At 37.3% G+C, this 16,382-nt stretch overlaps 1 protein-coding gene across 1 annotated transcript in view; it reads left to right on the top strand.

Moving 5' to 3' along the window:
- Positions 1-16,382, top strand: part of CCDC30 (coiled-coil domain containing 30) — a 145,735-nt gene that overhangs the window by 94,777 nt on the left and 34,576 nt on the right. Inside the window, exons 8-10 of the mRNA XM_081225815.1 lie at positions 1,762-1,971; positions 5,502-5,656; positions 16,066-16,228. Coding sequence (XP_081081941.1) covers positions 1,762-1,971; positions 5,502-5,656; positions 16,066-16,228 — 528 coding nt within the window. The remainder of the gene's footprint in view (positions 1-1,761; positions 1,972-5,501; positions 5,657-16,065; positions 16,229-16,382) is intronic.

Below are 16,382 nucleotides of genomic sequence, written 5' to 3'. Positions count from 1 at the left end.
CCTGCTTTTGAATATTTTATAAATATAATCAATCAGTATACACACCTTGTATCTGTCTTCTGATGATCTACTTTGTTTGGAAGATTCATCCATGTTGTGGTATATAGCCATTGTTCATTCGTTTTCTTTGCAGTAGAGTATTCCACTGTAAGGAAATGCCATAATTTATTTATTATTTCTATGATTTATGGCCATATTGCCTGTTTCCACGTTGGGTATATCAAGAAGAATGCTATAGGCTTGCAGAGCTTCAGGCTGAGAGCGGTTCTGCCACCACCAATACTGAGACACTGTACTGAATCCTCTTCCTGGTGCTTAAATGCCCCGATCTGAAGCTTAAGAAGCCACCCTAGAGGCACATGTCATTGGCCAGAACAGCGTTTGCTCCAGTGTTGTCATCTTATTTCATCATTACCAACATTACCAAAATGCTGAGCACTGTCTGTAAGACCAATGATCATAGATCTCAGAGGCCTTTAGCTTTCTTGACCTATGGAGTAGGTGGATAATATATTATGAAACCTATACGCCCTTTCTATTTATAATAAGTTTAAGTTTCATAATCCTGAACCAATCCAATGCACCAAATATTCCAACACTCAGTTTCTTCTTTTCTTTAGTTTCTTTGTTTCTTCTATTTATTATAAAATCCAAATAGAAACTGGTGGGACAGGAGATCAGTGGAAGAAGGGGGATTAACAGGATGATTTTAACCTGGCAAAGGCCACATCATTCAAGGCCAGGCAAGCTGGTGGGATATGTTCTCAGAGTGTTGGGGAAGCCACTGAAAGATTTAAGCAGGAGCGGGGGTCAAGTAGTTCAATTTATGTTTTTAAAAGAACACTTTGGCTGCAGTGTGGAGAACAGATTAGAAGGGAGTAAAAATGGAAGTGGCATGACCAGTGCTATTGCTATGGCCCAGGATAGAGAGGATGATGACCTAGCAAGGGTGGTGACAGAAATGACGAAAATGGATGCAAGATGTGTTGTAGAGGTAGAATGACAGCATGTGCTGAATAGGCTCACTATGGCAAAGGAAGGCTCAAGGATGGCTCTCAGGTCACTGGCCTGAACAAAAGGTTGGATGTTGGCCTTTGCTGAAATCAGAAAGACTGAGAGAAGAACACTTTTGGAGATATAAGCAGAATCAAGGAGTTCCATTTTGGCATGTATTGGCATAAAAGTGGTATTTTTAAATCATGAGAATGAACCTAGAGAGAGAATGATTCACTCTCTAGGAAGGCCTAGAATAGTCCAATAATGTTTAGAAGTTGAGTGCACCAGACTAGTCTACAAACTAAAACAAGAAGCAACAGCAGAGGTAAGTGAAAACTAGAAGAGGTGGGTGTCACAGACTCCAAGAGAGGAGAACTTTTTGAGATGGATGGAGTAACTGCTACTAACAGGTCAGTTGTCCACTGGACTTAAATTCTGGAAGGTCAGTAGTGCTCTTGGCACTACTGAAGTAGTGGGAATGAAAGCCGGCTTGGAATAGATGGAAAACAAAAAAGGATGGAAACTCTTTAGACCATGTATGTATAGAAACCCTTAAGTAAATTCCTTTGTCCAGCTGCCATCTGGCTGGATAGATTTTGGCAAACCCTACTAACACAGAGCAGCTCCAGAGAGGTAATCAGCCACATGACGTTGTATTTGTCAGCTCTTGGGGGAATACACTTCCTTGAAAGCTGCTTATTCTAGCTCACATTCACATTCATTCCATGCTTATTTTTGTCACTTTTATTTATTCCCCACCTCTAGATCAAAATTGAACTCAGGCAGGCCCAGGAGAAGTTATTAGACAGCGCAAAGATGTGCTCTTCACTCACGGCTGAGTGGAAGCACTGTCAGCAGAAAATCAAGGAACTGGAGCTGGAAGTACTTAAACAGGCCCAAAGCATTAAATCACAGAACAACCTACAGGAAAAGCTGGCTCAGGAGAAATCTAGAGTTGCTGATGCAGAGGAAAAGGTAATTATCTTCACACTTAATAAATAACATGCACTGGATACTACTACTGAAATCCTGTTTCCCTAAGGATTTTAAAAAATAGATACAGTGCAAACCTGATAGAATTCTAGGGGTTTTTTCACTCTCCCCTGCTTTCCTCTTTTGATGTCACCTGCTCCTACGGTTCCAGTGAATCTTGTGTTTTTTAAGACTGCATGAACTCAAAAAGGTAAATTTCATTAAAGCTATAACATGAACTTAAAGAATTGAGACCAAAGGACTTTATATTATTTATAAAGTATATTATTTATACTTTATATTATTAAGTCAAATTTTAAAGGACTTATTCTCCTGTCATTTGGATTGCCCGTTTATTTAATTTTTATTTTGTAACTTTTGGAGGGATGAGTGTTGTGAAATGAACCATTTTGAAATACCGCCCCTGCATTTTAGACTGCCTGACACCAGATGGCAGTAGTATGTCACACTTAAACGTTTTGATCTGTGGGTTTGGGAGTCAAATCTTACATAAAAAATATTTCATCAAACCACATAAATATAAAACAAACATCAAAATTAGATGATAACAATATGGCTTAAACTCAAAAACCCAATGTTGAGCTAAAGAAGCCAGCACAAAAGAGTTCATACTATGTAATTTCCCTTATATGAGGTTCAAGAATAGACAAAACTAAGCCGTTGGTGATAGGATAATGTCTTTATGAGGGGTATGGAAGGGGACATGAGGGAATCTTCTGTGATGCTGGAAGTATTCTTTATCTTGGTCTGGAAGAGGTGGTTATATAAGTAAAACTTCACTGAGTATGTAAGATACATGTACTTTATCATATGTATGTTATTACTTTTTAAAAAAGTAATTGGTAAAATTGATAAAGATTAGTAAAATTTTTAAATTTAGACATACTAAATATTGTTACTGGATTTTGTGCAACAGGAATGCATATTCTGACTGCAGCTGGAAGAGTAAACTAGTATAAACACTTCAGAACTCAATTTGGCATTAGATCTAGTTAAGTTAAAGATGTATATACCATGCAACCCAACACTTCTACTAGGCATAAACACTAGGGAAACTATTCTATATCAGTATACGGAAATATAATCATTTTCATGGTAACATTGTTCCAAACAGCAGAAAGTTGCAAACAACCCAAATGTTCACTGACATGAGATGGAAGAGGTAAACTGCATATTTGCACAACAGCATACAACAGTGAAAACGAATGAACTCTAGGTACTTGCTGTAGTTAATACAATATTGAATAAATACCAAATCACCAGAAACACAGTATGATTCCATTAATATGATGGTCAAAATAGTACAAAATAACAACTGAGTCATGCAGAAATACATATTATTAAAAGAAAAAGCAAGAAAATGATTAACACAAAATTCAAGATATTGGTTTTCTCAGGTGAGGAGGGAAGGGGAGTGGTCAAAGAGGGTCACAGAGTAGACTTCAAGCATATTGGAAATGTTCTGTTTCTTAAATTGGGTGGTGGGTTCAAAAGTTTGTCATTTGGGCTTCCCTGGTGGCGCAGTGGTTGAGAGTCCGCCTGCCGATGCAGGGGACACGGGTTCGTGCCCCGGTCTGGGAAGATCCCACATGCCGCGGAGCAGCTGGGCCCGTGAGCCATGGCTGTTGAGCCTGTGCGTCCGGAGCCTGTGCTCCGCAACGGGAGAGGCCACAACAGTGAGAGGCCCATGTAACGCAAAAAAAAAAAAAAAAGTTTGTCATTTGCCCTTGACAGAGAAGCCAATGGAGCAATACTTTCACCTGTGGAATTAAGATTGGCTATCTTTAAGGAAGCATTTGCCCTAGGCAGAACTAAATGGGGCAGCTCAAAGGAACTTGAGCTGGCCTCAGCTAACTGGCTGCCCACTGCCATTGCCCGTGAATCATTCTACATCTTCGCCTCTCCTATGGTGAGTGGGCTCTGCAGAGACCTAAGGCTAATGCAGTAAGCCCTTCTCTTAGAAGAGGACTGCCATTCACTGGCATCCACTGAAAGTCTGTGGGGAACATGGTGCCAGACCATTGTAAAGGGTTTGTTGTTGCATCAGGAATACAATAGAGGGAGAACAGCAATTCTGCTGAGAACTATACATCTGCCAAATAGTTACTAAGCACCCACTACATACTAGTCACAATTTTAGGTGACATAAGGGTTTATAAAAAATATGTAAACAAATTAAAAGGAGATCTAATAAGAAAATTTCAATGACACTTTTAGTCTAACATGTAAATTCTAAAATAAAATCATATATCTCTCTTTCAAATTCATAAGTCTTATTCTTAGTTCTACCAGAGCATTAAAGAATGCACTACTGAGAATTCCCTGGTGGTCCAGTGCTAAAGAATCCACCTTCCAATGCAGGGGACGCAGGTTCAATCCCTGGTCGGGAAACTAAGATCTCACATGCTGTGGGGCAACTAAGCCCACATGCCACAACTACTGAGCTCACGCGCCTCAACTAGAGAGCCTGCATGCCACAAACTACAGAGCCCATGCGCCCTGGAGCCCACATGCCACAAGTAGAGAAAACCCACACACCACAACTAGAGAGAAGCCCGAGAGCAGAAACAAAATGTCCTGCATGCCTCAACCAAGATCCCCAGTGCTGCCAACTAAGACCCGACGCAGCCAAATAAATAAATATTTTTTAAAAAGAACAAAGAATGCACTACTGGTGCTAGGCAGTATGCCAATATGTACTTGGTTTGTAAGAGACTTCTATTTTGTTTTCAGATACTTATTCGTGAATTTAGCCACACCATGGAGAAACTAGACACTCTCACATGTTGCTGTTAGAGGTGTAAATTGGTCTAAAACCTATGGAGACAGTTTGGCATTATCTGTTAAACAAACAAACAAATAATAATAACCTTTGCCCTAGCAAAATACACATCTCATAAGTTATTCTAAAAACATTGTTTGTAATAGTATTGTTTGGAATAGTAAAAGATTGGAATCAACCTAAATGTCCATCAGTAGGGGCCTAGTTAAATAAGTTATGGTATATCCTTACAGTGGAATGGTATGCAGCTGTAAAAGAGAAGACAATTCTATATATTATATAGAATATGGAAAAATCACTGAGTGTACTACTATAAAAAAAGCAAGGTGCATAAGTACATGTAATATACCATCATGTGTGTAAAAATGTTTGTATGAGGAAGAATAGTATTTGTTTAAATGTGCATAAATAACTCTCTGGAAGAGAACATAAGAAATTAATACCAGTGATTACCTATTTGGTGGAGGAAAACTGGAAGGAAGACAGGATAAGGATGGGAAAGAGACTTGTCACTCTAGCTTAGTTTACCCACATACACTAAATTACATGAATGTATTACATATTGCAAAAATTAGGTAACTTAATTCTAAAATTTAAATAAATCTAGTCACACTCTTTACTTTAGCTGAGATTTTTATGTTAGCACTACTGCTTGTGATTTATATGGTATTTCCCTAATTGGAAAATATGTCACACTCAAAGTTTTATGTGTAAACTCCTTTCATTTCAGATTTTGGATCTGGAGCAGAAATTAGAACATGCTCATAAAGTCTGTCTCACAGACACCTGTATTTTGGGGAAGAAGCAATTAGAGGAAAGGATAAAAGAAGCAATAGAAAATGAAGCTAAAGTAAAGCAACAATATCAGGAAGAACAACAGAAGAGGTAAGAGGAGCAAAGATGTCATTTTTCCATGGGCGAACCACGACTGAGTTTATGAGCAGCATCAGTTTACCACTGCGTTTTCTCTTTGTCCCCACTGAAGTAAACTCAGTCATAAAGCCTCATATATTGATATATACATAGCACACTGTATTCTAATTGTTTATTTTCCTGCTTGTCTTTCATACTAGAGTGTGGAATTCTCAAGGGCAGGGGTTATTTCTTGTTCTGAAACACACTTGATGCACCAGTAAATCTTCTTGAATTAATGGATTGCCTATGAAATATGATACCCTGGGATTTGCTTTTCTAACTCTAACATGATTGGCACAAAATGCATACTAGAATGTGGTTGGTGTTTTGTATTTATCAGCTGATTTTCTTCAAAGAAGATCCAAGTACTTTACAGGCATCTTAATCATTAATAAGCTGCTACTGGGTAGGAGCTGTCATGTTTGTTTCTAAAAGTATTTTGATTATTATTAGGATTCTTACTTAAATGATCTTCTTGTATATCCTAAACTTCAGTAACTGATGCTTCTTACTTCTATGGCACTCAGAATGATTCACGTATGTCTTAAGAAAAATATGGTTCTAACTACTGAAAATATATATAGATATTCACATAAACTATTAAGCTCAGAAACTTACTTTAAGCTCCAGTTGGAAGTTCTAGCACAGAGCCTGGAACTCAGTAGGTGCTCAGCAAATATGTTGTGAATAAATGAATGTTTGAATGAATAATGAATTCACTCAGTTAGGTACGATAGAAAAATACTTGTCTCACTGCCGCTTCTACCAGGATGACACCCTCCTCCTGTTTTAATAATACAAATAGATCCTGAATAAACTACAATAAGTATACCTTTTAAAGCACTGCTCACAAAGCAAGAGAAAGCTCTAGGGCAAGCATACAATGAAACAAAACAAAAATAATGAATGGTAAACAAGCTTATAATTCAAGGGGCAGATAACACTATCAGCCCCAGGTTCAAGAGAGGCTGAGGTATTTTGCCACAAGGTAGGACAGCTGAACAAGAGACTCAAGTATGAGCTGGGCATCTTGAAGTAGCTAAGGTGTTCCTCAGTAGGCAGCTCCCTTGCTTCCTAAGAAAATCCAAATTATCTCTGGGGGAAAGCAACCTCAATTTAGATATTAAAGGACCCCCATGTATTAAGTTTAATCAAATATAAGCTTACAAACAAAAATCACCAAATAACACAAGGAAACTGGTTACCATGAATGAAAGTCAGCAGAAATAACAAACATCAGATTTATAACCCCCAAGAAGTTCACCAATTGGAATTAGGAAGACTAGACTGTAAAACAATTGTGTGAAGTTTATGAAGAAACAAAAGATGCAATCAAAGAATTGAACAGGGAAAAAGCTATTTAACTTTCCAGAAACCTGGATTCTTATGTTTGAAGTAGGAAGAGTGATACCAGTTCTATACATCTTTTGTGAATATTGGCTGAAAAGAAATACATAGAAGAGACCAGAGGGCAGACAGCAGAAGCAAGAAGAACTACAGTCCTGCAGCCTGTGGAACAAAAAACACATTCACAGAAAGATAGACAAGATGAAAATGCAGAAGGCTATGTACCAGATGAAGGAACAAGATGAAACCCCAGAGAAACACCTAAATGAAGTGGAGAAAGGCAACCTTCCAGAAAAAGAATTCAGAATAATGATAGTGAAGATGATCCAGGACCTCAGAAAAAGAATGGAGGCAAAGATTGAGAAGATGCAAGGAATGTGTAACAAAGACCTAGAAAAATTAAAGAACAAACACCTAGAAAAATTAAAAAACAGACAAACAGAGATGAACAATACAATAACTGAAATGAAAAATACACTAGAAGGAATCAATAGCAGAATAACTGAGGCAGGAGAATGGATAAGTGACCTGGAAGACAGAATGGTGGAATTCACTGCCATGGAACAGAATAAAGAAAAAAAAATGCAAAGAAATGAAAACAGCCTAAGAGACCTCTTGGACAACATTAAATGCAACAACCTTCACATTATAAGGGTCCCAGCAGAAGAGAGAGAGAAAGGACCCGAGAAAATATTTGAAGAGATTATAGTCAAAAACTTCCATAACATGGGAAAAGAAATAGACACCCAGGTCCAGGAAGTGCAGAGAGTCCCAGGCAGGATAAACCCAAAGAGAAACACGCCGAGACACATAGTAATCAAATTGACAAAAATTAAAGACAAAGAAAAATTATTGGAAGCAACAAGGGAAAAATGACAAATAGCATACAAAGGAACTCCCAAAAGGTTAAGAGCTGATTTCTTAGCAGAAACTGTACAAGTCAGAAGGGAGTGGCACAATATATTTAAAGTGATGAAAGGGAAGAACCTACAACCAAGATTACTATACCTGACAAAGATCTCATTCAGATTCGAAGGAGAAATCAAAAGCTTTACAAACAAGCAAAAGCTAAGAGGATTCAGCACCACCAAACCAGCTCTGCAACAAATGCTAAAGGAACTTCTCTATGTGGGAAACATAAGAGAAGAAAAGGACCTACAAAAAACAACCCATAACAATTAGGAAAATGGTACTAGGAACATACATATCGATAATTACCTTAATCGTGAATGGATTAAATGCTCCAACCAAAAGACACAGGCTCACTGAATGGGTACAAAACCAAGACCTATATATATGCTGTCTACAAGAGACCCACTTCAGACCTAGGAACACATACAGACTGAACGTGAGGGGATGGAAAAAGATATTCCATGCAAATGGAAATCAAAAGAAAGCTGGAGTAGCAATACTCATATCAGATAAAATACACTTTAAAATAAAGAATGTTAAAAGAGACAAGGGAGAACACTAGCTAATGATCAAGGGATCAATCCAAGAAGAAGATATAACAATTATAAATATATATGCACCCAATATAGGAGCACCTCAACATAAGGCAACTGCTAACAGCTATAAAAGAGGAAATCGACAGTAAGAAAATAATAGTAGGGGATTTTAACACCTCACCTACACCAATGGACAGATCATCCAAACAGAAAATTAATAAGGAATCACAATCTTTAAATGACACAATAGACCACATAGATTTAATTGATAGTTATAGGACATTCCACCCAAAAAACAGCAATTACACTTTCTTCTCAAGTGCACATGGAACATTCTCCAGGAAAGGTCACATCTTGGGTCACAAATGAAGCCTCGGTAAATTTAAGAAAACTGAAGTCACATCAAGCGTCTTTTCTGACCACAATGCTATGAGATTAGAAATCAGTTATGGGGGGGAAAAACATAAAAAACACAAACACATGGAGGCTAAACAATACACTGCTTAATAACCAAGAGGTCACGGAAGAAATCAAAGGGGAAATCAAAAAATACTTAGAGACAAATTACAACAAAAACACGAAGATCCAAAACCTATGGGATGCAGCAAAAGCAGTTCTAAGAGGGAAGTTTATAGCAATACAAGCCTACCTGAAGAAGCAAGAAAAATCTCAAATAAACAATCTAACGTTATGCCTAAAGGAAATAGTGAAAGAAAAACAAACAAAACCCAAAGTTAGCAGAAGGAAAGAAGTCATAACGATCAGATCAGAAATACATGAAAAAGAAAGGAAGAAAGCAATAGCAAAGATCAATAAAACTAAAATTTGTTCTTTGAGAAGATAAACAAAATTGATAAACCTTTAGCCAGACTCATCAAGAAAGAAAGGGAGAAGACTCAAATCTATAGAATTAGTAAGGAAAAAGGAGAAGTAACAACTGACACTGCACAAATACAAAGAATCATGAGAGATTACTATAAGCAACTATATGCCAAAAAAATGGACAACCTGGAAGAAATGGACAAATTTTTAGAAAAGCACAACCTTCTGAGATGGAACCAGGCAGAAACTGAAAATATAAACAGACCAATCACAAGCATTGAAATTGAGACTGCGATTAAATATCTTCCAACAAACGTAAGCCCAGGATCAAATGACTTCACAGGCGAATTCTATCAAACATTTAGAGAAGAGCTAACACCTATCCTTCGCCAACTCTTCCAAAATACAGCAGAGGGAGGAACACTCCCAAACTCATTCTATGAGGCCACCATCACCCAGATACCTAAACCAGACAAAGATGTCACAAAGAAAGAAAACTACAGGCCAATATCACTGATGAACATAGATGCAAAATTCCTCAACAAAATACTAGCAAACAGAATCCAACAACACATTAAAAGTATCGTACAGCATGATCAAGTGGGGTTTATCCCAGGAATGCAAGGATTCTTCAATATACAGAAATCAATGAATGTGATAAATCATATTAACAAACTGAAAGAGAAAAACCATATGATGATCTCAATAGATGCAGAAAAAGCTTTTGACAAAATTCAACACCAATTTATGATTAAAACCTTCCAGAAAGTAGGGATAAAGGGAACTTACCTCAACATAATAAAGGCCATATATGACAAACCCACAGCCAACATCATTCTCAATGGTTAAAAACTGAAACCATTTCCACTAAGATCAGGAACAAGACAAGGTTGCCCACCCTCTCCTCTGTTATTCAACATAGTTTTGGAAATTTGAGCCACAGCAATCAGAGAAGAAAAAGAAATAAAAGGAATCCAAATTGTAAAAGGAGAAGTAAAGCTGTCACTGTTTGCACATGACATGATACTATACATACAGAATCCTAAAGACACTACTAAAAAATGACTAGAGCTAATCAATGAATTTGGTAAAGTAGCAGGATACAAAATTAATGCATAGAAATCTGTTGCGTTCCTATACACTAACGATGAAAAATCTGAAAGAGAAATTAAAGAAACAATCCCATTTACCATTGCAACAAAAAGAATAAAATACCTAGGAATAAACCTACCTAAGGAGACAAAAGACCTGTATGCAGAAAACTATAAGACACTGATGAAAGAAATTAAAGATGATACAAACAGATGGAGAGATATACCATGTTCTTGGATTAGAAGAATCAACATTGTGAGAATGACTCTACTACCCAAAGCAATCTACAGATTCAATGCAATACCTATGAAACTATCAATGGCATTTATCACAGAACTAGAACAAAACATTTCACAATTTGTATGGGAACACAAAAGACCCTGAATAGCCAAAGCAATCTTGAGAAAGAAAAATGGAGCTGGAGGAATCAGGCTCCCTGACTTCAGACTATACTATAAAGCTACAGTAATCAACACAGTATGGTACTGGCACAAAAAGAGAAATATAGATCAATGGAATAGGATAGAAAGCCCAGAGAGAAACCCACACACCTATCGTCAACTAACCTATGACAAAGGAGGCAAGGGTATACAATGGAGAAAAGACAGTCTCTTGAATAAGTGGTGCTGGGAAAACTGGACAGCTACATGTAAAAGAATGAAATTAGAACACTCCCTAACACCATACACAAAAATAAACTCAAAATGGATTGAAGACCTAAATGTAAGACCAGACACTATAAAACTCTTAGAAGAAAACATAGGAAGAGCTCTCTTTGACATAAATCACAGCAAGATCTTTTTTGATCTACCTCCTAAAGAAATGGAAATAAAAACAAAAATAAACAAATGGGACCTAACGAAACTTTGAAGCTTTTGCAGAGCAAAGGAAACTACAAACAAGACGAAAAGACAGCCCTCAGAATGGGAGAAAATATTTGCAAACTAATCAACAGACAGAGGATTAATCTCCAAAATATATAAACAGCTCATGCAGCTCAATATTAAAAAAACAAACAACCCAATAAAAAAAATGGGCAGAAGACCTAAATAGACATTTCTCCAAAAAAGACATACAGGTGGCCAAGAAGCACATGAAAAGCTGCTCAACATCACTAATTATTAGAGAAATGCAAATCAAAACTACAATGAGGTATCACCTCACACCAGTTAGAATGGGCATCATCAGAAAATCTACAGACAACAGATGCTGGAGCGGGTGTGGAGAAAAGGGAACCCTCTTGCATGGTTGGTGGGAATGTAAATTGATACAGCCACTATGGAGAACAGTATGGAGGTTCCCTCAGAAACTAAAAATAGAATTACCATATGACCCAGCAATCCCACTACTGGGCATATACCCAGAGAAAACCATAATTCAAAAAGACACATACACCCCAGTGTTCATTGCAGCACTATTTACAATAGCCAGGTCAGGGATGCACCCTAAATACCCATCGACAGACGAATGGATAAAGATGTGGTACATATATACAATGGAATATTACTCAGCCATAACAAGGAACGAAATTGGGTCATCTGTAGAGACATGATTGGATCTAGAGACTGTCATACAGAGTAAAGTAAGTCAGAAAGAGAAAAACAGATACTATGTATTAAAGCATATATGTGGAACCTAGAAAAATGATACAAATGGACTGGTTTGCAGGGCAGAAATAGAGACACAGATGTAGAGAACAAACATATGGACACCAAGGGGGGAAAGTGGTAGGGAGTGGTGGCGTGATGAATTGGGAGATTGGGATTGACAAATATACACTAATATGTATAAAATGGATAACTAATAAGAAAAGAAAAAGAAATATGTAGAAGAAATATGTGAACTAAGTATAGGAAAATGAAATATGGAGGGAAGTTATTTTCCACAACAAAGGAGACTATCTACTACACATTGTTTTGTAACCTGTGGAAAGCAGCCCCAATTTAGATATTTATGTTGTAACCTATTTTTTCACTTAAAATAGTATAATCTGTTTACCTGCCATTAAATCTTCTTCTAGAACGTTATTTTAATAACATGCCATAATTTACTTACTCAGTCCTTTATTGTTGGACATCTACGTTTTTCCCAGTTTCTTGCTATAGGAAAGAATAACATAATATATACCTCCTAGCCAAATTTTTACACATATCCTTTATTTCCTTGGGATAAATTCCAGCAAGTATAATATAATATAACTGCCTATCATAAAATTTCAAATATTGAAGAGCTATATAAAATAAAAGGCATACGTTCTTCAGAATTTTACCCTTCAGCAATAACCACTTTAAGTGGTTGCTATGTATTTCTCATATTTTTTTCTATGTTTATGCATATATTTTTATTCTAGTTTTATTTTCTTTTAAGTTGAATCATTTTACTCTATTGCTTTGGAATTTGCATTTTTAACCTAACAATATAACATGGACATCTTATTAGCCACTTAGTAGCTGCATCACCTTGGGCAAGTTTCTTATCCTCTGTGCCTGTCCACACCTACCTCATAGCATCAGTGCGTGGATTGGATGAGTTATAGCAGTTGGCTTGTATCAGTGTCTGGCACATACTAAGCACTGTATCAGTTAGGGTTCAAACAAAGAAGTAAAACCAGTAGGAGTCACATATGTTTATCAATAATAAGAGATTTGTTACAGAGAGCTGGTCTTATACAGTTGTGGGAACAGGTTACACAGTCTATAAGGCTGTCATCTTTGTTTCTTATGCTGGACCTCGAAGTCTGCAGGGCAACCAGTCAGGAAGTGAAAATGGATATAAAGTGAGGGAGAGCTGGAACCCATGAGCACAAGCTGAACCACAGAGGCTGGCCTAGAACCCAGGTCAGTTTCACTACCTCCAACCTTGATAAAGTAGGGAGAAGCTGGTCCCCCTCATCAAGGAGCTAAAAAGACCTGGCCCAGGAGATGGAGAAGATGAAGGAGGATGAGAGGGAAGGTGGAGCAGTTGCAGACCCAGCTGTCACCTCACGCCACGGTGAGCAGCAGATAAGCATCAACAGTATGAGCTGCAGAAGCACCTGCTCTGACTTTCCAAGTGTAAAAATGCTTCACTTCCACCCTCCAAATCTTGCGCAAATAGATCTCTTGTAGCCCACTCTAACCAGAAACATACATGGAAGGAATTCCTAGCCAAGTTGACACATTTTACAAAGCCACTACTACCAAGATGTTATTATGGTTGTTATTTCTATGTTCCATGTTACTGTTGTCAAAATCATCATCTTCTTCTCTTCAGCGAAGTGGAATATTCATTTTGGCTAGAGAAAAAATGTTTGGGGATAAGGGAAGTGGCAAAAAAAAAAAAAGAGGCTAGAAAGGTAAGGTAGGCTTAGTCATGCTGAGCCTAACTAGCCACATTATGGAGTTTGCACTTGTTCGTGGGTGAGATTGGTCTATAGTTTTCCTTTCTTGTGTCTTTATCTGGTTTTGCTCTTAGGGTATGCCGGCCTCATAGAATTAGTTAGGAAGTGTCCCCTCTTCTTCAATTTTTCTGGAAGAGATTATAGAGAACTGGTATCATTTCTTCCTTAAATATTTGGTAGAATTCACCATCTAGGCCTAGTGCTATATTTTTTGGAAGGCTATGAATTATTGATTCAGTTTCTGTAATAGATATAGGCCAGTTCAGATTATCTATTTCTCCTTGTGTAAATTTTAGTAGATTGCATCTTTCAAGGAATTGGTCCATTTTATCTGTTATCCAATTTGTGGGCATAGAGTTGTTCATACTATCCCTCTATTGTCCTTTTAACATCCATAGGATCAGTAGTGATGATGATGATCCTGCTTTCATTTCTATTATTAGTAATTTGTGTGTTCTCTACCCTGGCTAGAGGTTTATCCATTTTATTGAGTTTTTCAAAGAACCAGCTTTGGTTTTATGGTTTTTCTCTACTGTTTTCCTGTTTTCAGTTTTATTGATTTCTCCTCGAATCTTTATTATTTCTTTTCTTCTGCTTTATTTAGGCTTATATCTTTCTCTAGTTTCCTAAAGTAGAAGCTTAGATTATTGATTTTCAATCTTTCTTCTTTTATAATATTTGCATTTAATGCTGTAAGTTTCTCTCCAAGCACTGCTTTTGCCACATCCCACAAATTTTGTAAGTTGTGTTTTCATTTTCATGTAAAATACACGTAGTTTAAAATAATTTTAAGATTTGTCTTTGACACATGTATTGTTTTGATAGAAGTATGTTTGTTTAATTTCCAAATATTTTGTGATTTTCCACCTTTCTGTTATAGATTTATAGTTTCATAATATTTTAAACAGTTGTATAGCATTTTGGTACATAGATATATCATAATTTATATTAAATGTTTTTTAGACTTTTTGCTGTTATAAAACAATTTTTTAAAATATTTTATTTATTTACTTATTTGGTTGTGCTGCGTCTTGGTTGCAGCAGGCAGCCTCCTTAGCTGCAGCTTGCCGACTGCTTAGTTGTGGCATGCAAACTGTTAGTTGCAGCATGCATGTGGGATCTAGTTCCCTGACTAGGGATCAAACCCGGGCCCCCTGCATTGGGAGCATGGAGACTTAACCACTGTGCCACCAGGGAAGTCCCTAAAATAATTTTATAATTAATATCCTGACACATAAGACTTGTAACTATAACAAAGTATGAGAAACATTATACTAAGGGAGGTTTAGGATGCTCAGATAACACATAGCAGGGACACTTAATTTGGTCTAGGAAGCTCGAGAAAGCCTTCCTGAAAGAAAGCTATTTAAGCTGAGAGTCAAGTAGTTGTTATGGGAAAACTAAGTGGAAAATATCAGGCAAAGGAAGGCCTGGAAGAGGAGGATAGGGAAAAGGTTGGAGTTGCAGGGGAGGAATAAATGTGGAGAATGACTTGTTTCAGGAAGTGAAAAAGTGCATTTTGCCTGGAACAAAATGTTTGAGGGTAGAGGAAGTGGCAAGAAAATGAGGCTAGAAAGGTAAGCTAGCTAACAAACCATATTAAAGGAATTCCCCCACTGCTGAGAGCCCGGGTGGGTTCAGTCCCTGGTTGGGGAACTAAGATCCCAAAGTCCAAAAAAAGAATTTTTACTTTATCTTAAGAGTAAAGGAGAATGCTACAGCAGTGTTAACACGTGTGCATTAGTATCAATAGTGTTTGTAACTAACAACCCTATATTAAAGCAAGAAGATGATGGGATTCAACTCGTAAAGCACTGAGAACAAGTACAAAGAATATAGAATCCTGGGGACTTCCCTGAGGGTCCAGTGGTTAAGACTCCTCGCTTCCACTGCAGGGGGCATGGGTTTGATTGCTGGGCATGGCCAAAAAAAAAAAGAAAGAAAGAAAGAATAAAGAATTGGGAATTAGAGCCCTACCTCCAACTTTTCCTAGCCGTGTGACCTGGAGCAAGTTCATTAAACCTATCGGTGCCACAGCTTCCTCTGGTAAATAAGGAAAATTATTTCTTCTTCATAGGGTGGTTTTCAGGAGTGAGAGAGAAAACTAAGAAAAGCTTCTGTCACAAAGGAGTTTCCTTTGATGTTGGTCCCTTTATCTTATGGACCCCTACCTTACCTCAGTGAACCAAAAAAAAAATCCCCTGTGCCCAGTATAACAATTTTAGGTCGAAGAGTTTCTTTTGCAGAGCTTTGCAATTCAGTGTGGTTTAATGTACATTAATTGCCCTCAGGAAACTCCTAGATCAGAATATGAATGAGCTACAAAAGCAATTGAAAATCTTAAAGGATAAAGAGAATCAACTGGAAATGACCAGTGCTCAGCAACAATCCAGAATTCAGCAACAAGAGGCCCAACTTAAACAATTGGAAAATGAAAAAAGAAAATCTGATGAGGTAAGAAAGCAAATAGGTATGCTTCTGTTTCCCTATTCCCTTAGACCTAATTGATAGCTAATAACAGCTAATAATTATTGAATGCCTAGCACTTTACCCATTAAGTTTAGTCAGGATTCAGTCAGGAAAGCAGAATCTACTCTAGGTTTTGCAA

The sequence above is a fragment of the Mesoplodon bidens genome (assembly GCF_964165515.1).
Source record: "Mesoplodon bidens genome assembly, chromosome: 2".
Lineage (NCBI taxonomy): Eukaryota > Metazoa > Chordata > Mammalia > Artiodactyla > Ziphiidae > Mesoplodon > Mesoplodon bidens.
This window is presented reverse-complemented; position numbering and strand designations above follow the sequence as displayed.